The 24955-nt window shown below is 37.1% G+C and overlaps 1 protein-coding gene across 7 annotated transcripts in view; it reads left to right on the top strand.

The window, feature by feature from the left end:
• Positions 1–24955, top strand: part of LOC150100549 (uncharacterized) — an 844187-nt gene that overhangs the window by 140071 nt on the left and 679161 nt on the right. For all 7 annotated transcript variants that reach the window (XR_016549159.1, XM_090401348.1, XM_090401347.1 and 4 more), the window contains one exon: positions 7034–7089. Coding sequence is in view for 6 of the 7 variants with exons in the window: in XM_090401348.1 (XP_090257474.1) it covers positions 7034–7089 (56 nt within the window). In the remaining variant the exon portion in view is untranslated. The remainder of the gene's footprint in view (positions 1–7033; positions 7090–24955) is intronic.

The following is a 24955-nucleotide window of genomic DNA, read 5'->3' as shown; positions in this document are numbered from 1 at the left end:
ATAATATCTCAGCCTTGCACAGACATAATTCCCCTGTTCTCATTATCAGCACTCCTCCTCCCTTCTTGCCTTTCCTATCTTCACAAAACCATTATATCTATATCCCGCCATTTCTATTCCTCTGATATCAAGATGTCATTCTCATCCAACCATGTTTCACTTATTCCAACTATTTTCAGGCACATAAACTCAATCAATGGCAATTTCATCTCCTTTATTTTTGACACTCCTGGCATTCATAAATAAACATAACAATTCATTTCTTGGTCTATAGCCAGTCCTACTCATGGTATCCCCTGTCTGTGACTATTCCTTGCCTGCTTCTTTCTGCCATGTCCCCCCCCCCCTTCCAGTCTCTCTAGCCTACCCTGTTTCCCTGTCCAACTTGCTTTTCTGTTGTCACATTCTCTTCTCCATTCACAACCACATCAGTCTCACCTAGTCCGCTCTCCTGCTCATTCACATCATCTTTGACTTCCACCGATACTGTGTTTGCATCACTCATTTTACCCTTCCCTCCAGCAGCAACCAAAACGACTCACTCCAAAACCATTCAGATGCAGTTCATCACTCTTATACTGCTCCATTCATCCCTCACACTCAGGGCCGCCGAGAGGGGGGGGGTGACATCTGAGACTTTTGTCACGGGCCTGGCATCAAAAAGGGCCCGACCGTCGGGCCCCGATGATCGGGTGATGACGTCAATAGGCATTCGTGCAAGGTTGTTGTCAGCTGCGCTAGCTAGTAATTGCATTCACAGTAATGTTCCCTGCCAGAAAGCTTCATTCTTGTTAGTATTTTGATAGACGAAGGTTTTGTGATTGTTTGTAAAGCGTGCAACTGTATAGTGTAGGCCGTGCACTAAAGAATAAAAGTAAATATTCTTATTAATTCGATTTTTTAATTATTAAAATTATATTTTTAATAATAAAAATTTGACCAACAGAAATGTATCATCATAAATCTGGAAATCAAAAACGAAAGGTGAAAAGGGGATCGTGAGAAGGCAAAAGAAGATTTAAAAAAACAAGCATTTACTATTAAAATATTTGAAGACTGAAGAACACCAAGATATTGAAGCACCAAGATTTTTTTAAATAAATGTTTAATATTTTATATGACTTTTTTTATTAAACAAAAGTGATGCACTTTTTTAAGTAGGCCCGAACCACAGACTTGTCACAGGCTCGAAAATTTCTCTCGGTGGCCCTGCTCACACTTGTCCCACACATTCATAAACTGCATTCCTTCTTCACACATTTCCGCTATCATTCCATTCCAGATCTTTGCTCTCTATTTCAACTCATCATTGTCATATCTGGGCAACACACAAACTACCCTTTCTATCACACTATAATAAATTTAGTTTAATCCTTTATCCAAGTGTGAGCAAACAAAGTTTGCACCTGAAAGTATCTTCAGGACTGGGTTAAGGTGGTACAACACCAGGGCAACTCGTTGCAAAGGTGGAGCAAGCTACCAACACTCCTAACTCAGTATCTCCTATAATGCAAAACACATCTCCTTGCAGATATGTCTAATGTTATGCATTAAGGCAAGGGCCACTACCCAGACTAGTTTCAACCTTTATTGAGGTCTCTTCAGTGGGAGCCAGGCCCAAGTGGAGATATCAGGCAGAAGCATTAGCAGGTCATCTCTACCTATAGGAATTGCCAATTGGCCAAATTTCTATCACACTGTTGCCTTTCACTCTTGTCAATAATCTGCTGATATCTAATCTCACATTCTTCCTATCAAACGATTCAACCAAATTTTATTCCAACTACAACCACCAACTCTCCCTCGCATGCTTACCTCTCATAACTAGTGCCTCTATTAGCCAGTTCATTTTCCCTCCTGGAAAACATACCTTGTGCACCCTCTCATCCACCACACCTTTTATGATAGAATCTTTATATACTGCTATTCTCAAGTCATTCTCTACTTTTCTCTCTCTCTCTCTCCACTGTCTTTTTATTCTTTCACACTCTTCCATTCGTATCCATTATACGTCTAATTTCATTCTATACATTTCATTCCTCATCTTAATAATTTCATTCCTCATCTTAATCATTTCATTCCTTATCTTAATCATTTCATTCTTCAACTCATGCATTCCAGCAGTTGCTCCCGCTCTTGCTTCACCAGTCTGACTGTTCCATTTCCATAGTCACACCAGCTCTTGCTTTGTCAGTCAGGCACACTTCCGCTTCCGTAATTATGTTCACTTTTCCTTTGTTTTTAATTATTGCCATATTCACAATCACATCCTCCACACATATTATCATGCTCACTCTTCTATCATTTTTAGACTTACATCCATCACTGCCTTTCGCCTTTTGCTATATTCTTCACTTCTGGTTCATAACTTTCATTCAAATCACCACAATCCATTAACATATCACATTTTCTGTAGATCTTCACTCTTTTGCTTCTCTTCTTTAATCTTTCTTCAAACACATCTGCCACATTCATCTTTGTAAAATTCACAACACTCTACTTTTGGGCCATGTGCCTGGATGACCTTGTTCTTGTTCACCATTGTTTACTGTTATTATGAAAAAGTGCTTCAAATTGATCAATTGATCAATTTTGAAACACAAGCACACCACACTCAGTCATATTTGATTTGAAGCAGTATGGTGTGAAGTGGAGGTTGATAGAAAGAGATTTTTAGTGGGATGTTACTACAGGCCAGAGAATGTGGAAGGTGGCAACAAAAAAATGTACAGGCAACTTGGCTTAGTGAGCAAGCAAAGGATGATCATTATGGGTGATTTCAACTATGATGATATTGCTGGAATGAAGAGATAGCATCAGGGAATAAGAAGAATGAATTTCTTGAGTTCTTAATGGACAACAATCTTAGACAGTATGTAACAGAGGGCAAATGAGGGTTATGAGTCTTAGGTTTGGTTATATCATCAGAGGATGTGATTGTGAATGGAGCGTCTAATTTCCCCCTCTGGATGGAAAGAGTGACCGTGAAGTGATCGCATGAGTTACAGACATCACATGAGAACTTCTATAAAGAAGGGATATATGTGAAACTACAAGGCTTGTGATTGTAGTTTCACATATATCCTTGTGCTATAGTATGGAAAGAGGAGTTGAGTGAGAATATAGATGCTGCATGGGCATTGATCAAGAGCAATTTAACAGCAGCAATGTCTGGTTGTATTCCAAAGGTGAAAAGGCTAAACAAGGTAGGAGTAAAATGGATGAATGAAGAGATTAAGCGTGAAATTTGGAAGATGAAGGCTCTGTGGAGGCTACACAAGGTGAATGTTGGTAGTAATCAGTTGCATTAAGAGTACAAGAAGTAGGCCAGGATGGTGACTTGGTTGGTAAGGAAAGCAGCAGAAGTGGAGTATCAGAAGAAATTAGCCAATCAAGCTAAGAAAATTCCTAGTGAGTTCTTTTGATATGTGGCAAGTAGAAGGCAGAACGACTATGGGAGGATGATGCTAGTTGATGACACTGGCAGATTGGTAACCAATGTTGAGAATATTTCAGTATATTTCATCCTTGTGAAGGTGACATCGAGAAAAGCTGGAGTTTAAAATGTATGTTAGAGGAGGGGCTGATGGTGAGTCAGCAGGAAATTTGGAAGATGAAGGCTCTGTGGAGGCTACACAAGGTGAATGTTGGTAGTAATCAGTTGCATTAAGAGTACAAGAAGTAGGCCAGGATGGTGACTTGGTTGGTAAGGAAAGCAGCAGAAGTGGAGTATCAGAAGAAATTAGCCAATCAAGCTAAGAAAATTCCTAGTGAGTTCTTTTGATATGTGGCAAGTAGAAGGCAGAACGACTATGGGAGGATGATGCTAGTTGATGACACTGGCAGATTGGTAACCAATGTTGAGAATATTTCAGTATATTTCATCCTTGTGAAGGTGACATCGAGAAAAGCTGGAGTTTAAAATGTATGTTAGAGGAGGGGCTGATGGTGAGTCAGCAGGAAATTTGGAAGATGAAGGCTCTGTGGAGGCTACACAAGGTGAATGTTGGTAGTAATCAGTTGCATTAAGAGTACAAGAAGTAGGCCAGGATGGTGACTTGGTTGGTAAGGAAAGCAGCAGAAGTGGAGTATCAGAAGAAATTAGCCAATCAAGCTAAGAAAATTCCTAGTGAGTTCTTTTGATATGTGGCAAGTAGAAGGCAGAACGACTATGGGAGGATGATGCTAGTTGATGACACTGGCAGATTGGTAACCAATGTTGAGAATATTTCAGTATATTTCATCCTTGTGAAGGTGACATCGAGAAAAGCTGGAGTTTAAAATGTATGTTAGAGGAGGGGCTGATGGTGAGTCAGCAGGAAGTATATTAGGAATTAAGTAAACTTGATGTTAACATGCCAGTAGGATTTGAAAGTATATCGCCATGTGTCTTGCGGGAATGCCCTATAGAATTAATGGCACCTTTAGCACAACTATTTAACATGAAGCTTGCAACAGGGTGAGTTCCAAAAGAATACAAGGTGGTGATAAGAATTGCTGCACTTCACAAAGGAAGGGGGGGGGGATAAAACTAAGACCACAAATTATAGGTCAGTCTGTGGTTTGGAGTTGTTGTTAAGATATTAGAGAAGTTGGTAAGTACTAGGATTCAGAAGTGGTTAAAATCATAAAAAAATAGCAGCATTTTTGATGATGGTCAGCATGGGTTTGTTAGGCATGTAAAATTCTTCCAGTTGCTGTAGGTTTTCTGTATATTGAAAAGGACAAACTTTTTTCTTCTTTGTTTACTTCAACAAGGATATCAAGTAAAGCTAATTTTTTTGTGATCTTCCGGAAAATCAAGAGTGAATTTTATGTTCAACGCTAGCTATTCAAATAATCTTTAGAATGAATTAAGTCATCCATTTTTATTGATCAAACAACGAAAATATCATCAATGTAACGTAACCAAGTATTTAGTTTCTTGTAATAGTTTTAATAGTGTTAGCTTCAAAATTTTCCATATAGAGTTGGCCAGGGTAATTGTAGATGGGAGAGATTCCCTGATCTCAAACTTGGCAAAGTATCTGTTGAACATGGTAGCTCCACACATAGGAAAGACAGAATCACATGTGAAGCATAGCTTACTGTTTATTGAAAAGGTAAAAGATTTAAATATAGAGCCTTCAGATCTCCTAGCAAGTTTAGATGTTGTCAATGTTTACTGAACAGCTTGCATTCCAACATAAAATTCACTCTTGAACTGGAAGGTTGCAAAAATTACCATTTCTTGATATCCTTGTCACAGTAAATGAGAAGAAAAAATATTGACCATTTCAGTATACAGAAAACCTACTGCAACTGGAAGATTTTTACATGCCACTTCACACCATCATCCATTATAAAAGATAGGCATGATTAAAAATTGCAAGACAGAGCATACTATATATCCAATACATTAAAAGGAATGTAGCCTCATAACCTTGCTCTCAGTGGTTATGAACCCAAGATGATCAATAAAATTCTTAATACACTTCTGGCAGTTCTTTTACGTAAACAAGATTTTAAGAATGCTGTCACGCTACCTTACATCAGGAATGTCACAGCAAAGTGGCAATGTTGTTCCATGAATACAACATTAAAGTGGTTTTTTTACCATTGCATAAAATCTCTATGTTCTTACATCCACAAAAACCTTTACATCATCCCATGAAAAAACTATATGAGATTCATTGCTCTTGTGGCATTTACTATGTAAGCCATTCAGGAAGGTTAGGGAAGGTCCACGTGTCTTAACATGTAAAACACTTAGAAAAAGAAGACAGCATAAATCAGGATTGGCATCCCATACAACTAACACGTGCCATCAAGTAGTTTGGCAATAAACAAAAAATGCCTTATATTGATCATAATTGTTTTACAAGAAAGTTCAAGGAAGCATCTTAAAATGCTAAGGATCGCCACAAAAATCAAAGCTTAGTCCAGACTTGATGTAGACTTGATGATAATGATAGCAGACCAAACTTGATGTAGATCAAGTTTGGTCTGCTTTCATTAAAAATCTAACTACTGCAGACTTAGGATATGACACATGCCAAGCTACAGAACATGACAGCAACAACTAGCATTGTTCCAACAATGTATATAGTAATTAATTTTTTTTTATTCTGGTTACTTATTTGTATATGTCATTTGTGAAGTTCTGATAATATCTAATATGTATAATTAATTGTTTCTAGTATTTTCTTTGTGTATAACTTTTGCAGTCCCCCTGATGATGTAAGGCTGACGACTTATGAAACTTGTAGAGTTATATTTATTTAATTTATTAAAATAGTTATTTATCTAAAAACATGTGGCCTCAATACTGGAAGCTTTCCACAAAAATAATAATAATAAATAAAAAGTGAGCAGTATCAACAAGAATGTTCTGTGAAGAGTAACACACAAAAGATGGAGATTAACAAAGCACAGACATAATCAAATGAAAATTGGGTGTTAGTTCCTACACTGTTGTGCTAACTTCGTCAACATTTCTCCTGTATTATATAGTTTTTGAAACTTTCCATGTGTGAGATTAATATTTAAAAATTATAGTGTCATTTTTATTACTTATAATTAAGTAAAATCACTCATATAGGTCTATGTCACCTGACCAGTTTAGGTCATACATTTTGATTTATATTCAGTATAAACAATTAATTAGGCAGATCGGTAACTGGGCAAATGGCTCCTACTGATATAGTCATGGGGAATCAAACTTTTTTGTTAAATTTTGAATGCATAATTTTATTGGTAGTTCAAGCAGATTTTTGATAAATTATTAATGTGAATTTCTTTAGATAGCAGATGAATGGTGGTCTCATACCAGATCACCTGGTGTGAGACACTCACTCTGCTTATTGGAGGCCTGAAGTTACATGAAATATTTTCATGTTTGGTTTCTAGAGCAGACTTTTTTGAATTGTCAAATCCTTAAGCCACCCATGCTTCTAATGTGCTCTATGTTTAGGACCTTTCATGGGTGTGTATAATATAAAAAATATGGTATGGGATATTTATACTGCCTTTAAATTTTTGCTCTTTTTTTTAGGACAGATAAATAACATGGATGGTGAATATTTCCAGCATTTTTTTGGCTATGCACAGGTAAGAATTTCATAGATTGATGACTCTTCGTATCCATGAAGATTCAAGGAATAATAGTAATAATAATAATAATAAAGAGAGAGAGAGAATGTATTACATAAAGGTTAAAACTAAATGACATGAAGATCTGCTTAACCCTGTGAGGAATGAACCAACTTCCACTTTTGATCTAATTCCCAGTCCTCTTCTCTCTCTCTTTCATCTATATAGTAATTTTTATTATATGAGAATTTCAGTATTATTATTATTATTATTAACTCTGGACTTCTGGGGAGTCAAAAGACTCATTGTAGGCGGTACACACTGTCACACATACAAACCTCACAAACCATGCTTTAAACTCATTCATTGTGTATACAGTCTCTGTACTCTCAGGCAATGCATTTCACTCACCAACTCCACTTTCCATGTAAAGAACCCTCTTCATTCCTTTGCTCACACCCTCATACAGTTTCCAGGAATGACTTTTCCTATTAAAAATTATCAGTGATCCATTACACAGCTGGCATAATAGATTGGACAAAAGAAGACCTGGACAGATTTTACCCCAAAACTAGAAAACTTATGACTATGCATCATGCATTACATCCATGAAGTGATGTTGACCGGTTGTACCCACTAAGGAGAATAGGTAGATGGGGTCTGCTGCAAGTGAGACAGACTGTGGAGCAGGGATGAATGCTGGTCTTGAAATTCACGCTTGCTCTTGTTATCATTCAGGGAGTGAGAGGTGTGATTGAAATCTGATTATTGGAATAGTGAATTCCAGGTAACCCTCGTGTAATGTGGATGTTAGGTTCCATAGAAATGCCGCATTATATAAATCGCGTTATGCGAGAGACTCAGATGACATACAAAAAGTAGGGTTATGTTCTGAAATCGTTTTTTTTTAAAGAAAATTATATAAACAACAATGACATATCCAACAAAAATATATTTTTATTTAATTCAGGTAATTCATGTAAGTTAAGAAAACATAAACTATGACATGAATACATAGTATGAAATTATAAAAATTACAAATTGTAATTAAGCTTCATTTCATGTAATACATAAATGTTTTAGGCAAAATAAAAATAAGTGCATCTTTTAATCTTTCATAGCACAAGAATTTGAGAATCTGTTAATAAATACTAGTTTTGTCATGTAATCACCTGATATATTACTACAAAACAGTAGAGTAATTCTGTCTTTGGAAACTTTGAATCCAAGAGCTGATCTTTCATTTTTTGAAATATAGGTGCGTTTTGGCATATTTTTCCAATATAACCTGGATTTATCAGCATTGAACACCTGGTCTGCATTATAAATGTTTATAAACTTTGAGAGTTTTTTGTTTAATAAGATTTACATCCAAAGGAATTTTCTTTTGAGCATCTTCTTTCCAAATCATTAGAGATTTCTTCATTTTTCTCTTAGAAAATTGTGCACACGAGCAACGAGCTTTGCACTTACCGTTGACCCAGCAATAAACACATTCTGGGATTTTATGTTCATTGTGTTTGATTGTTTGAATTGTTAATTCATTTAAATTCAAAGTCCTTACAACAACTGGTTTTTCTCCATTTTTCAACAGATCCATGATTTTAATTTTTTTTCTTCGAGAGAAATTTTCTTCGAGATGAATTTTCTTTTGAATATTCATTTTTTCCCTTTCAATGCAGTTTGTGGCCATTACTATAAAAATAAATTTTTTACATAAAAAAACATTACATATTAATTAGGTATGTAACTCACCAGAAAATAAAGTGCTCAGCTTGAGATAACACACTTATGATTTTTAATGCGCTTTCCTGGCAGAAAACGAAGACAATTTTCAAAATAAACACTTTATATGGTATACAATTGACGTATATGCATGCTAAAGGGTTGTTTCCCCCTAATATGAATTCGCTACTTATAACTACCTGTGCAATACAGCAAGACACAAATTTAACGAAGATAAAATTTGGTTTTTAAGTCGCGCGGTGAAAAATATACGAAAAGATAAAGGGTTACTAGAATTGCTAGACTGTGTTTTTGTCAAAACTGCGTTGTATAAGTACCGCATTGAACAAAGATTACTACAATTTGTAGACTGTGTTGTATAAGTACCACGTTATACGAGGGTTACCTGTACTGACCATTTAAAACTATATATTTAGAAATTTATGTACATTTAATCATACAAATACAACATTTATTTTACAAATGATATTCTATATTTTTCAATTTAGCTATTTGAATACAAATTCTACCCTACAGTTCTTTATGAGCTGGTCAATAACATCATCATAAAAAGTTGGTTGTAACTTAATTTTCCCAAGCAATATGCACACTTGTAAAGACTGCTGAAGCTCACTGGCTAGAGCTATGTTGACTGCATATGGCCTGTGCTTAAGCAACAGAGTGAGACGATGTGAAATGGCTATGTGCTCGCAAGAAATCACAGTTCTGCTGCGAGAACCTGTAAGCTCCTACAACCAAGCAAGCCAAAGTAACTTGGACTAGATGAGCAAGCATCGGCCTTCGATACATAACACAAAGCTCAATTATTGCCACGCAAGCTTAAGACGTCTTCTGTCTACAAAAATAAAAGCCTAAATGGAATGCTTATAAATGCATGTATTTATTAACAAATAAATAGTACTTCTTTCTCAATTAATGAGCTTGCACAGCAAGCATAGCAAGCATAGAGAATTCGCCACTGCCGTGGAGAAAAAGAAATTAGATTAAAAAGTTACATTGACAAGAGCTCTGAGCAAATGCTTCAAGCAGTTACACAAGAGGGTCTTCTGAAAGCAACAGGAATCAAATGCAATTATTATTATTATTATTATTATTATTATTATTATTAAACAAGACCTCATGGAGTCAAAGACTCATCTAGGAGGTCCTTTTATCTCACACACATCTCATCATACCGCGTCTTAAACACATTCAAACTCCTTGCAGACACCACACTCTCAGGCAAGGCATTCCAATCACTCACAACTCTGCATGAAAAAAACCTGCCTCTCATTCCCCTACTCACACCCTCTTTATACAGTTTCCAGGGATGACCTCTGGTTCTCCCCTGATCTCCCACTATTCTCTGTAGAACTTCTCCACCATTGATCCTATAACAACCCCTTACTAACTTGTAGGTCTCTATCATATCTTCCCTCTTCCTCCTGTCCATCAGACTCTGCAAGTTGCATCTTCTCAATCTTTCATGATACTCGACATTCCAGAGGTTAGAAACTACCTTAGCCAGTCACCTCTCGACCCTTTCCAACATCTCTTCATCCTTCTGAAAACCAGGTGACCAAATCTGGGCACAATAGTCCATGTGTGGCCTAATCAAAGCCTTATACAATGGAACAAGAATCTCCCTACTTCTACACGTCAGTGTCCTCTGCATCATTCCCAGAAGTCTTTGTTTAATTACAAAAAGGAACAGCAAAATAACTGATATGTGCGCTGGAAAAATAAACCCTTGCATAGTCAATTTCTTAGAGATCTGAGCACAAGATTGACATGAACAAGATGTGGCAATGGCTACAATATGGATATATTAAAAAAGAAACAGAAGGATTTATTCTAGCAGCTCAAGAACAGGCATTACAAGCTAATGCAATGAAAGCAAAAATTTTGAACATCAATAATAACAGCAAATGCAGATTATTCGATCAGAAAGATGAGACTGTAGAACATCTAATCGGTGCCTTCAGCAAGATAGCTCAAACTGACTATAAATACCGCCATGATTAACTGGTTAAAATAATTCATTAGCATTATTATTATTATCAACATTTGACCACCATGGAGTCAGAGAATCATCGTGGGAAGTACTCACCATTGCATACATTGCTCATCCAACTGCATCTTAAAATGATTCAATGTGTCCACATCCACAACACACTCAGGCAATGCATTCCACTCACCAACCACCCTACATGCAAAGAACCTGTTTCTCACTCCTTTGCTCACACCCTCCTTATACAGTTTCCAGCAATGACCTCTTGTTCTACTCCTCCCCTCTCCCATTCTATGAAAAATCTCTTCCATGTCTACCTAATAACAACCCCTGACCAGCTTATATGTCTCAATCATAGCCCCTCTTCCTCCTATGCACGAGGCTCTACAACTTACATTCTCTCAAACTGTCCTCATATTCCACATTCCAAAGACCACTGACTACCTTTGTGAATCTTCTCTGTACCCTTTTCAACATATCCTCATCACCATGAAAACCTGGTGACCAAATCTGTGCACAATAATCCATATGAGGCCTGATCAAGGCCTTATACAATGGAATCATAACCTCTCTATTTTTGCATGTCAAGGTTCTCTGCATCATTGCCATTATTCGATGTGATGTCTTCACAACTTGGTGGAAGTGATGGTGGACAAGGACCTGAAATTCAGGTCCTTGTCCACCATCACTCCTAGATCTCTCATCTAGTCTACTTCTTTTAAAGTTTTCACACCAAGTGTATGCTTTGCATCCCATCATTGCTTACCAAATCTCAAAACCTTACACTTGGCAATATCGAACTGACAGTTCCGCTTACCTGCCCATTCATTCAATCTCTTCAAGTCCTCTTGTAAGGCATCAACATCAGCCTGATTGTGCATTGCTCTCCCTAGTTTTGCATCATCTGCAAATAGCTGAATATCATTAGTTAAACCCAACCTAATATCATTAACATACAAATTGAATAACAATGGCCCCAAAACTGACCCCTGCGGCACACCACTGGTGACCTTTCTCTCTCGAGATACTGCTCCCCCATATACAATTTTCTGATACCTATCTGACAGTCAGTCACTGATCCAACACAGAAGTCTGTTATCCAATCCCATCTGTTTTAATTTATTTGTGAGCTTGTCATGTGGCAGTCTATCAAAAGCCTTTGCAAAATCCAAGTACATTACTGTATATGCATCTCCTTTGTCCGAGGTATTTGTCACCTTGTTATAAGTACATAATTAAGTTAGTGAAACATGATCTCCCCTTAACAAACCCATGCTGATAACCACAGAGAATGCTGCTATTATCAACCCATTTCTGTATCCTACTTCTCACCAATCTTTCCAGGACCTTCACCACAACTCTAGATATACAAACTGGCCTATAATATGAAGCTACAGCCTTATCACTGCCTTTATGCAGTGAAACAGTTTTACCCTCCTTCCACTCCCTTGGAACCTGTGCTGTTGCAAAACTCTTATAAAACAGGCATGCCAATGCTATTGCCAGTTCCCTGGAACATTCTCTTAAGATGCGTGGTGATATGTCATCAAATCCTATCGCCTTATTAACATCAGGGTGATTTATTTCCTCAAATACCTCCTGCTCAATCACAATTAAGCTATCCTCTCCTATGTCTCCTAACACTTAAGTTCATGATTCCACCCTGATCAGGATGAAACACCTTTATAAATTGATCACTGAAAACCTCAACAATGTCTTCTGCAGCAGTTACCATTCTACCACTTTCATCTTTCCATGATCATTCTTCCTTCTACTTTCCACATCTAAAAAACTCTCTAGGGTTTTTCTTAGCCTGATTTCCCAATTTCTGCTCATACTCTACTTTTGTTTTCCTTACTAACTGAGTCACTCTCCTGGCTTGTTCTTTATATTCTTCGTGTGACTGATTACCATTATTCATCTTGTATTTCCTCCAAAGGACTTTCTTTTTCCAGATTTCATGCTTAAGCTCCACATTTATCCATTTTACACCTACCTTATTCAGCCTTTTGGCCTCTGGAATACATTCGTACATTGATGCTGTTATGTATTTCTTTGTAAGTTCCCATGCAGCATTTATTTCCTTCACTGCTCAACTCCTCATTCCATGTTATAGCTCGAAGTTGTCTCCTAAACGTCATAATCACCAGCCTTATAATTCCCCATATATCCTTTCCTCGCAAAAGCCTGCATATGAGTAGCCACAACACAGGTGATTACTTCATGATCACTTTCACCAACTGGAGGAAAATGTGAAACCCCTCTAACAATTACATCCTCTGATGAAATGATGAGATCTAGAACTCCTGATCCTTGCGTGCCTTTCTTTGTATCCGCTAGATGCCTAACATCACTCAACATATTCTTCATTTCATTTTTCATTTCCAATATCTGTTTCATTAAATCTTTCATTTCGACAATTTCACTCTCTATCTTGCTACCTCTCGTTCGGCTGCACTTTACTTCCTTTTCTTCATTCATACTTTCTTTCACTCCCTTATTACTAACTTTTGCTTGTACATCTTTGTATTAATAATAAATTTAGTTTAATCCTTTACCCAAGTGTAGGCATACAAAGTTTGTACCTGAAGTAGTTCATGACTGAGGCAACTCGTAGCAAAGGTGGACCAAGTTCTCAACACTCCTTGTCTCAGTATCTCTAATAATGCAAAGCACATAATCTTGCAGACATGTATAATGCTATGCATTAAGGGAATGGCCACTACCCAGACAAGTTTCGACCTTTATTTAGGTCTCGTCAGTGGGAGCCAGACCCAGAAGTGATGATACTAAGGCAGAAGCAATGGAGAGGTCATATTTACTTATACGAGTTGCCAAAAGGTATACCACCTTATTATTAATTTACTCTGGATTTAGAGAAAGATGTTGGAAGTTTATTTTCCACTTGGTTAGACTATAATAAATTTAGTTTAAACCTTTACCCAAGTGTAGGCAAACAAAGTTTGCGCCTGTTCGTATATTTTCACGTTCCTTATTTTATTTTATTTTTTATTGTGTATAAGTGCTCAAATGTTCGTCATTGTAATATGGTACAGTCAGTTCTTGGAAGTTTTCCTCAAACCTTATTGAGGAAAACTTCCAAGTTTTCCTCAATAAGGAATTATCAGTGCCCTTGACCATGTTGTTTAATCTGAGTCTCGGGTCTGGTTTAGTCCTGAAGGCGTGGAAAGAGGGGAAAATAGTTTCACTGCATAAAGGAGGATCCAAGACTATGGTGGCAAATTACCGACCGATCAGCATATCAGGAGTCATTGTCAAGGTCTTGGAGAAAGTAGTCAAGGGAAAAATACAGGAATGGATTGATGAAAATGAGATACTGTACAGGGGACAGCATGGCTTTGTGAAGGGTAGATCATGCCTCAGTAACTTGCCCAAGTTTTATAACAAGGTGACAGCAGAACTGGATAAGGGAAATGGGTTTACGGTGATACTGCTGGACCTGGCAAAAGCGTTTGACAGGATACCACATGGAATTCTAATCCGTAAGCTACAACATATGGGAATGGATATAGGGTTGGTGAGATGGATAGGTGGGTGGTTGATGGAGAGATATCAAAGAGTAGTTTATTCAGGAGTGGAGTCCAAAAGACGGCCTGTGACCAGTGGTGTGCCTCAGGGTTCTGTTCTTGGACCACTGCTGTTTAATCTGTTCATTAATGATATAGGGAAGGATCTAAGTGGAACAGTTCATTTGTTCGCTGATGATGCAAAGTTGGGTAGGGTGATAGTGAATGCAGAAGATGTCAAAGCCTTGCAGGATGACTTAGATAGATTGGAGTTCTGGGCTAAGGAGAATGGATGTCAATTTAATGTGACAAAATGTAAGGTTATGCATTTTGCGGTGAAAAGATTAGCAGCAGTATACCACATTGGTGGATTTGTACTCCAAGAGATTGATGAGGCCAGGGACTTGGGAGTGTTGGTGGATAGAGAGATGAAGTTTAGGGGGGCACATTGCAAAAGTAGCTAAAACAGCTCATCAACTCACTTGGTTGTTGAAAAATACCTTGACGAGCAGAGACAAGCAAGTTATTGTACCTCTGTGCCGAGCCCTGATAAGACATCATCTCGACTACTGTGCCCAGATTTGGTCACCTCGGTTCCTTCTTGATGGGGAGGTGGTGGAAAGGATCCAGAGGCGAGTGACTAAGATGATAGCAGGTCTATGGCATGAACCATATGAGAACAGGTTGAAGATTTGTGGGTTGCAGAAACTAGTTGATAGGCGGAAAAGGGGAGATATGATTGAGACATTCAAATTGCTAAAAGGATTCTATAAGATTAATTCAGAGGATATTTTTGAGATAAGAACTGGTGGTAGGAGAACTAGGGGACACCTATGGAAGCTGGGCAAGAGTGTGGTTAGCAGGGGTGTTAGAGCTGGGTTCTTTACTATTAGAGTGGTAAATGAGTGGAATAAGCTGCCAGAGTCTGTTGTGGGTGCTATGACAGTGAGCGAGTTCAAGGCAAGGTATGATAGATACTGTGAGAATGTCGAATAGTTGTGTGGACATGGAGTTTAGGGTCTCCCTCGATGAGTCTAAGGACTCCCTGGAGTAGCCCGAAATAATAATAATAATAATAATAATAATCCCAAAGATCCATCTTTACTACGAGTTGCCTCAGTCCTGAAGATACTTCAGGTGCAAACTTTGCATACACTTGAGTAAAGGATTAAACTAAATTTATTATAGTCTAACCAACTGGAAAATAAACTTACTACATCTTTGTATTCTTTTATTCCCTCAGTTTGTCTTGCTTTCGTTTCATTTTCATTTTTTGCAACTTTTTTCGTAACTTTTGCTTCTACATCCTTGCATTCTTTCACTCTCTCAGTTTCTCCTGTTTTTGTTTCATTTCGGTTTTTCATAACTTTCACTTCTATATTCTTGCATTCTTTCACTCCATCAGTCTCTCTATCTTTCATTTCATTTCCGTTTCTTTCATATACACTCTCAATGTTTTCAGTCAGTTTCGCATTCTGTGTATCGTGGTCCAACAGTATATCGCACTTACGACAAATCCATACTTTCTCTCGTCTTTCGTTCATTCTCTCCCTCTCCACAAAGACATCTCTTACATTCCGCCATGCATATATATTACACATTGAATCAGTTTTGAAAAGCCTGTGTCGCTAATGCCACTTGACTTTCGCGGCATTCGCCTAGTAGCACCAGTCAATGCCCGCACGATTGACCTCCTGACCGACATTTTTGTGATATTTATAATGGCAATTTAAACTAATAATTCTGATATAATTCACACCAAAAATCACTCAGACACACTTCATTCTCAAAAATAAATAATGAAATCCTAAAATTTATGAAACACTGCCAGTTATTATTCTGACAAATAACAAATTAATTTAGAAGAAAATTGGTTTCTTCTTTGCTTTTACATAGAATTTTTACTTCTTTCAAAACCCTTTCAACTCTCTCTCTCTTTCTCTCTCAAATTTCTCCTTTTTCATTTGTTCCTGCCATAACAATCATGTCTTTCACTTCTCCCTTCTGCAATCTAACTGACATCCTTGAATTTCGCACCCGGAAACATGCTTTTGTCACTTGCTCATTAAGTATACCTCTTATAATCAAATCTCCATACAGTACTGTATCCTCATTTGCAGTTTCTCATACTTTCATACTCTCCAAATTCACATTTTCTTTTATTCTTCCACCTGCTGTACCACACAACAATCATTTCTCCACTTGCTCTAGTTACTGTTTTGTCCTGTGAAGGATGCATCATAAAAGCGCCATTTCACTCCTAATCATCTCCTCATCAGTCACTTCTTTCATTCTCTAATTCTGAGCACTATATTCACTATTTCCACATTTGCCAGACCACTTTTGCTATCTTTCCTTACATTGTTAGCACTCGTCAATTCATTTTCCTGCTTGCTGCATGATTCACAAATTTTTGTGTTGGCACATGAAACATATATGACAAATTCTCTCTCTATTCACATGTTTGTACCACAGCCCATTCACTCTTAGCAATGAATACATGAAACATACACTGCATCATACACGATCCCTCATACTAAACTCAGCTCCTGTTTTCCTTGCATGCATCAATGCCGTAATCCATATTCAATTTCATAAGCAAACACACACTTAACTTTACAGTCTAAAATAAGTAAGATATAACCAAAAATAATTATAAAATTACTAGTAATATAAAATTGCTGGCCTTGTTGGCAGAGTGGTTAGCATATCCGCTCTCCAGCCAAAAAACTGTGGATTCGAATCCAGCAGTAGGCATGGATGTTTGTGATTGTCTGTGGAAATACTGGTGGTGGTAGTGGGCAGTAGATGGCATTGGTGTAGTTGCAGTTGGTGAAGACAGAGTTGTAGAGTAGATGCCCTCCCTCGATGAGTCCTTGACCTCACTGGAGATGTCATGTAATAATAATAATAATAATAATAATATTCACTAAAATAAAAGACATCTGTAGAACACATGCAACACATAACTTTTGCTCTACATTTCTCTAGTACCCAAAATAGCTTAGTAATGAGGAATTTCTGTCATACACTATTGCCTATCATTCAATTTCTTTACCCCAGAAACCCTCAATCTATCTTCATAGAAGCATTCCACACATCCCTTACCATCTTGGTGAGGGATGTGTGGAGAATTACATGTGTGGAATAACTGAGAATTATGAATATCCTTTGTCTACTAATTGAGTCAAAGATGAGAAATCTATAAAATGTAAGATTAAGAGAAGATTTTTATCTTTCAGGCTTTGAGGTTGGATGTATGTTATTCTGTTTGTTTGTTTTTCTGGAAATTCTGTGATTTTTAAGAAAAAATATTTGCAGTCCAATTTAGTTTCATGGGGTGCTTAAGGGTCAAAGCTGTATAACTGAGAGGAGACCTCCACATAGCCTTTAAAGGAATGCGGAGAACTGATGAGGGCTTCTGACCTAATGTCCAATCCTCACCTTCTCGTGGTGCACCCTGTTGGGTATCTACTTTGATACTGAACGAACGAGGATGGGCTGGCAATTTGGGATTTAGCCGACCAAATTGTATTCTTATTGGTTAAACCAAAATAAAAAATGATGGTACAACATGATAAAATTTAATGCCGGCTGGGGCGTCGCCCGGTTAAACAAGGCCCCCGTTGTTTTCGCCAGGGAACCAGGGCGAACAGCGAAAAGTCAGCTACTGGAACAAATCTGAAAACAAACCCCAACTCAACATCACCAGAGTTAAAGATCGGTACTATCAACGTAAGAAGCCTGAATGGCAAAGAAATGGAGCTAGCTGAGGAATTAGATAAGTACCAGATCGACATAATAGGGGTGACTGAAACAAACAAGACCAAAACTGGTGAGATCTTTCTGAGCAATAAATACAAAATGTTATATTCAGGCAATGAAAATCAAGGAAAAGAAGGAGTAGCATAGTATTCAACACAAAATACGAGGCTAATCTTCTTGAATGGCAGTCAGTCTCAAGTAGAGTAATGTGGGCAAATATGAGAATGGGGAACTGGACAATGAGACTTACTTGTGCCTATGGTCCCACAGAAGGTTCTACTAAGGTAGAAGTGGAGGAATTTTTTGACGCTTTAGAAAAAGCAACTGACACAATGAAAAAGGAAAAGTTGGTCCTTGTTGGGGATCTAAATAGCAGAGTAGGAAATGATTGTGAGACATACAAAAATATTTTCGGAAAATTTGGAGAAAAGAGCAAAGCTAATAATAATGGCAAATATCTGTTGGATTTCTGCTCAGGACATGGACTGGTTATTACTAACACCATGTTCTAACATAAAAATGTGCACAAATTCACATGGAGAGAAGAGGCTAGGAATAAGAAAAGTCTCATTGACTATGTTATTGTTGATAGTGATGTTTTCTCCCTGGTGCAGGACACCAGAGTGTACAGAGGATTTGAAATTGGAAGTGATCACTATTTAGTCTTGAGTAGGATAAAATTGAATTTCATATTGAAAAGAATAACATGTAAGAAGTTTTAAAGTGAATAAAAGTTGAGCAGCTCTCAGATGTGAACTGTAGACTAAAATACAGAAAGATTATTGAAAAGAAAATGAAAGAGTTTGAGAACAGGAATCAAACCTTAGAGATTCAGTGGCAAACTCTGAAGAAAACATTGATTGATTCGGCCAGAGAGGCATGTGGTGAGGTTGTCTGCAAGGATAAAAAAATCAGAACTCCCTGGTGGACACAGGAAGTTAAAGAGGCAGTGAAGGAAAAGAAGAAAGCATATCAAAAGTTCCTGGCAAATAAGTCAGCTTTTACTCTTACAGAATACAGAGAGAAATGTAAGAAAGCTAAACAGTGTGTAAAACTAGCTAAATAAAAGTCATGGGAGGACTTTGGCAAGAATATAGAAAATAAATATCAAGAAGGTGGCAAAATATTCTGGAGGTTGTTGAAGAAGCTTAGGAATGGAGGAAAGAGTGCTGTAAAAGAAGTTAGAGATGATAAAGGTGACATGAAAACAAGAGAAAAAGATATCCTTGAAATATGGAGTAATTACTTTGATAAACTGCCAAATGAAACAAGCAGTGATGACAGCACAGTGATAAAAAACACTGACCAGGCATGCAGTCAGGAATACATATCCATACTTGAAGTAGAAAAAGCCATCAAAGGCTTGAAATGTGGAAAGGCAGCAGGAGTAGATGATATTCGACCAGAAATGCTGAAGTATGGTGGTATAAAAGTCTTACAGTGGCTGCACTGCATAGTTCAGAAAGCCGGGACAGAGGGATGAATTACCGATGATTGGAGTAGAGCTCTCATAGTACCCATATATAAAAAGGGAAATGAAACTGAATGTGAGAATTACAGAGGTATTTCCCTACTGAGTGTTCCTGGCAAGATCTATGCAGGTATACTTGAGAAACGGTTGAGAAGAATTGTGGAAGAAAAGCTTGGTGAAGAACAAGCTGGATTCACACCAAATAGAGGCTGTCAGGATCAGATCTTCACTTTACGACAAATAGTTGAGAAAGCATGGGAATATAACAAAGATCTGTATTTAAGTTTTGTCAATTTGGAAAAGGCATATGACAAGGTGCCAAGAGAGAAGCTATTCAATACGCTGCAGTTATATGGTGTCAATGGGGCATTATATCAAGCAATACTTAGTCTTTATTTGAATCAGCAGTTAGAATTGAAGGAAGTACAGGAAGATGGTTTAATGTTAAATCTGGTGTGAGACAAGGATGTACATTATCCCCTCTGTTATTCATTATCTATATGGATCACATTATGAAGGAAAGTGGTATTAAACCTGATATCAAAATTGGAGATGTTAATGTCAGTTCTTTGCTTTATGCGGATGATGTTATACTTCTAAATAAATCCGCTACAAGTCTGCAAGATTCTCTGACTAAATTCAATTGCTGTTGTAGTATGGTATGAAGGTCAGCAATAAAAAGACAAAGACAATGAAAATAGGCAGAATCATTGAAAATGTCAACTGTGTTGTGAACGGAGAACCTGTGGAACAAGTAAAACATTTCAGCTACTTAAGCACGATTTTTACTGAAGATGGTAAATTAAATAGACAACAGAATCAGCAAAGCTGGTATGGCGGGAAGTCAATTGAATAAATTCATATGGAATAAGAGTGAAATTAGTCGGAACACTAAATTAGCTGTATACAAGGCAGTGTTCAAACCAGTTTTAACTTATGGATCTGAGAGCTGGGTCAGAAGTAAAACACTTGACCAAAGACTAGAGACCGTAGATATGAGAGTCCTGAGAAAGATTAGAGGCATGAACAAATGGCATCAATGGCAATATCATATTAATAATGAGGATATTAGGAAAGAACTTGACATTGTCAGCATCAGGAATGCATTAGCAAGCTAATCTCAGGTGGTATGGTCACTTAAATAGAATGGGAGAGGAAAGATTAGCAAAACAAGTGTTCTCTGCCAGGTTGGCAGGAAAACGACCCAGAGGAAGACCAAGATATAGGTGGATTGATACGGTACAAAGTGCCTTAGACGATAGAAACATAAGATCTGATAATGTTGGAGTCTTGACAAGTAACAGACTGATTTGGAGGAAAATTGTAGATAGGAAGTTAGTAATGATGTAATTTTTTCATGTAGTACTGTCATATCCTATACACACCTTGAGGGTACATGGCAGGAATTTGATGATGATGATGATGATGATTTAGTTTCATTTTAGATTTTAGTTTTAGTTTAATTTTATTTCAGATTTTAGTTTCATTTTAGTTTGATTAAGTGCCTCAGTATTGCAACCTGTATCTTCAGCAGCATGCTCTATGGATGTGAGGCCTTGGTACTCCTGAGAGAATCTGAAATGTGGATATTAGCATTTGAGAGAAAATGCTATAGAAAGATCTTGAGAATAAGCTGGATCCAGAAACTGAACAATGAGGAAATCTATAGACGAATACAACCAAAAGAAAACCTGATCCAGAAAATAATCAAAAGGAAACTACGCCTCTTTGGCCATATATGTAGAATGAATGATGAGAGGAAAATAAAAATGCTGCTGTTTGGGATGATTGAAGGGAAAAACAAAAAAGGAAGACCAAACAGAGAATGGGGCAATAACATTGTCAAATGGTGCAATAACATTGTCAAATGGTGCATAAACTCTATACAAAAACTGAGTCATCTTGCACAAAATAGAATGCAATGGAAGAATCATATCAAGATGGCATCAGACACCTACGGGCATTGGACCCATGGTTATTGATGATGATGATGATGTATTGCAATTGGAAGAATGACAGGGCTTGCATCTTTCATTCGGAAAAGATCTGAGCTCGATTCTTATCATGATGAGAGGAATCTTTATATGGGCTTTTTCAGTTGAAGGTTAATTAGCCAATCTCATATAGAGGTAGCAAGGCTTTTCCCTGGGAACTCCAGTTTTCATCCCACATACAGGAAAATCAGCCACACAGTTTACAGACAAAAAAAAATATATATATATACAGGGTGTTCGGGATAAATTTGACAGTTTCGTAAGGAAAAAGAAAATCTTCTTTGTATCTATTAAATTTAATGAATTGACAAAAAAACATTACAGGCAGAGTTAATTACAATACTATCAACAAGATTTACTCAAAATAACCACCATTAGCATCGATCACAGCTTCAATTCTGCTTCGGAACCTCGAACAAGCTGATGCTACAGTCTCCCTGGGAAGGGCCGCAAAAACTGTTTTAATTTTATCCATTAACTGGGCTTTTGTATTACTGGAAGTGCGATTGGTGTCTTTTTCAACTGCGCCCCATACAAAATAATCCATGGGGTTAAGGTCTGGGGAGTTTGGAGGCCAAACATTTGGACTGGTGAAGACGTAGAAATTTTCAGACAGCCATTTTTGACTTTTCCCAGAGGTGTGGCAAGGGGCTGAATCCTGCTGCCATACATACGGCCTACCATTGGCTACCCTTGTTATCCAGGGCTTGACTACAGTTAGCAACTCCACAAACAAAGCCCGAATTCCAATGCCAGGGTTCTTCAACACCTGTTCCTGCAGATTTGCGAGGAATTCTGCTGTACGAACGCAATCAGATCGTCTGCTAGGGATCTTTCTTCTTGCTACATCCTCGTAGTCACCATTGCAAGTCTCTAGTTCATGCCTGATTGTTTTTACTGTATTCAGGGAGCATTGGGCAGCAGTCGTAATATCCTTATTTTGATGGCGGGCACGAATCATCATGATACAAGTTATTCTCTTCCATGATTCAGGTGGGTTCCAGCTATCCATCCTTTCTGACATCTTGTATATGAATGAAGAAGGGTCCAAACTTTTAAATGAAGAGAAGTGTGTGTTAATACATGTAACTTACGGAAAAATATAATTAATTATAAATATGTCAAATTTATCCCGAATACCCTGTATATATACTATTCGTGTGTGTGTGTGTGGTACGTGGCATTTGGTGTTGATGGTAGATAGTGCCATTGTGTGTGTGTAGTTGGATGATTAAGTGTGAATATTGTGGACTGAGCGGAATGGAGTGCACTCTCCTAATGACATTGAAATGAATAAAAAAAATCCTTTGTTCACATATGGTATTAATGTACTATAGGTTTACATAGTACATCAATGTAAAGATGGACGGGAATTTTTACGTAAACTATAAAATATATATTATATATATATTAGATATATAATTAAAAAATAAATATTTCAGCATATTATTTTCAACACAAGTATATGGAAATGAAAATATGCAGAAAATAATTTTTGCAATCTTTTATTCTTTAAATCAGCAATGGAACATGGAACATCATCATCAAATTACTGCCATGTACCCTTAAGGGGTATACAAGATATGATAGTGCTACATGAAAAATTTACATCATTACTAACTTCCTATCAACATTTTCCTCCAAATCAGTCTGTTATTTGTCAAGACTCCAACATTATCAGATCTTATATTTCTATCGTCTAAGGCACTTTGTACCATATCAATTCACCTATTTCTTGGTCTTCCTCTGGGTCATTTTGCTGCCAACCTGGCAGAGAACATTTGTTTTGCTGATCTTTCCTCACCCATTCTGTTTAAGTGACCATACCACCTGAGATTAGCTCTGCTAACTCATTCCTAGATGCTGACAACGTCAAGTTCTTTCCTAATATCCTCATTTTTAATATGATATTGCCATTGATGCCATCTGTTCACGCCTGTAATCTTTTTCATGATTCTCATATCTGCGGTCTCTAGTCTTTAGTCAAGTGTTTTACTTCTGACCCAGCTCTCAGATCCATAAGTTAAAACTGGTTTGAACACTGCCTTGTATACAGCTAATTTAGTGTTTTGACTAATTTCTCTCATTGCATATAAATTTATTCAGTTGGCTTCCACCCACACCAGCTTTATTGATTCTGTTGTCTATTTCCATGTTTAATTTACCATATTCACTAAAAATCGTGCCTAAGTAGCTGAAATGTTTTACTTGTTCCACAGGTTCTCCGTTCACAATGCAGTGGATATTTTCAATGATTCTGCCTATTTTCATTGTCTTTTTCTTTTTATTGCTGACCTTCATATCATATCTATTACAACAGTTATTCAATTTAGTCAAGGAATCTTGCAGACTTGTAGTGGATTTATTTAGAAGTATAACATTGTCTGCACAAAGCAAAGAGCTGACATTAACATCTCCTGTTCTGATATCATGTTTAATACCACTTTCCTTCATAATGTGATCGATATAGATAATGAATAACAGAGGTGATAATGTACATCCTTGTCTCACACCAGAGTTAACATGAAACCATCTTCCTGTATTTCCATCAATTCTCACTTACAACTCAAATAAAGACTAAGTATTGCTTGATATAATGACCCATTGACACCATATAACTATCGTATTGAATAGCTTCTCTCTTGGCACCTTGTCATATGCCTTTTACAGATCGACAAAACTTAAATACAGATCTTTGTTATATTCCCATGATGTCTCACCTATTTGCCATAAAGTGAAGTTCTGATCCTGACAGCCTCTATTTGGCCTGAATCCAGCTTGTTCTTCACCCAGCTTTTCTTCCACAATTCTTCTCAGTCGTTTCTCAAATATATGAGTGTTCGCATACATGTTGCCAGGAACACTCAGTAGGGAAATAACTCTGTAATTCTCACATTCAGTTTTATTTCCCTTTTTATATGTGGGTACTATTAGAGCTCTACTCCAATCATCGGGAATTTGTCCCTCTGTTCAGGCTTTTTGAACTATGCAGTGCAGCAACTGTAAGACTTTTATACCACCATACTTCAGCATTTCTGGTCGAATATCATCTACTCCTGTGGCTTTTCCACATTTCAAGCCTTTGATGGTTTTTTCTACTTCAAGTATGGATATGTATTCCTGACTGTATGCCAGTTGAGTGTTTTTTACCACTGTGCTATCACTGCTTGTTTCATTTAGCAATTTTTCAAAGTAATTACTCCATACTTCAATTTTTGCAATCTTTTATTCTTTAAATCAGTACAATGGAACATGCATTGCAAAAATAATTTCTGCAATATTTTCATTTCTACATGCTTGTATTGAAAATAATTTGGTTGAATATTTATTTATTTTTAATGATATATCTAATATATATATATATATTAGATATATTATTAAAAATAAATAA

The sequence above is a fragment of the Typopeltis vanoorti genome, chromosome 12 (assembly GCF_054136105.1).
Source record: "Typopeltis vanoorti isolate ZY-2024b chromosome 12, IOZ_Tvanoo_1.0, whole genome shotgun sequence".
In the NCBI taxonomy this organism is placed as follows: domain Eukaryota; kingdom Metazoa; phylum Arthropoda; class Arachnida; order Uropygi; family Thelyphonidae; genus Typopeltis; species Typopeltis vanoorti.
This window is presented reverse-complemented; position numbering and strand designations above follow the sequence as displayed.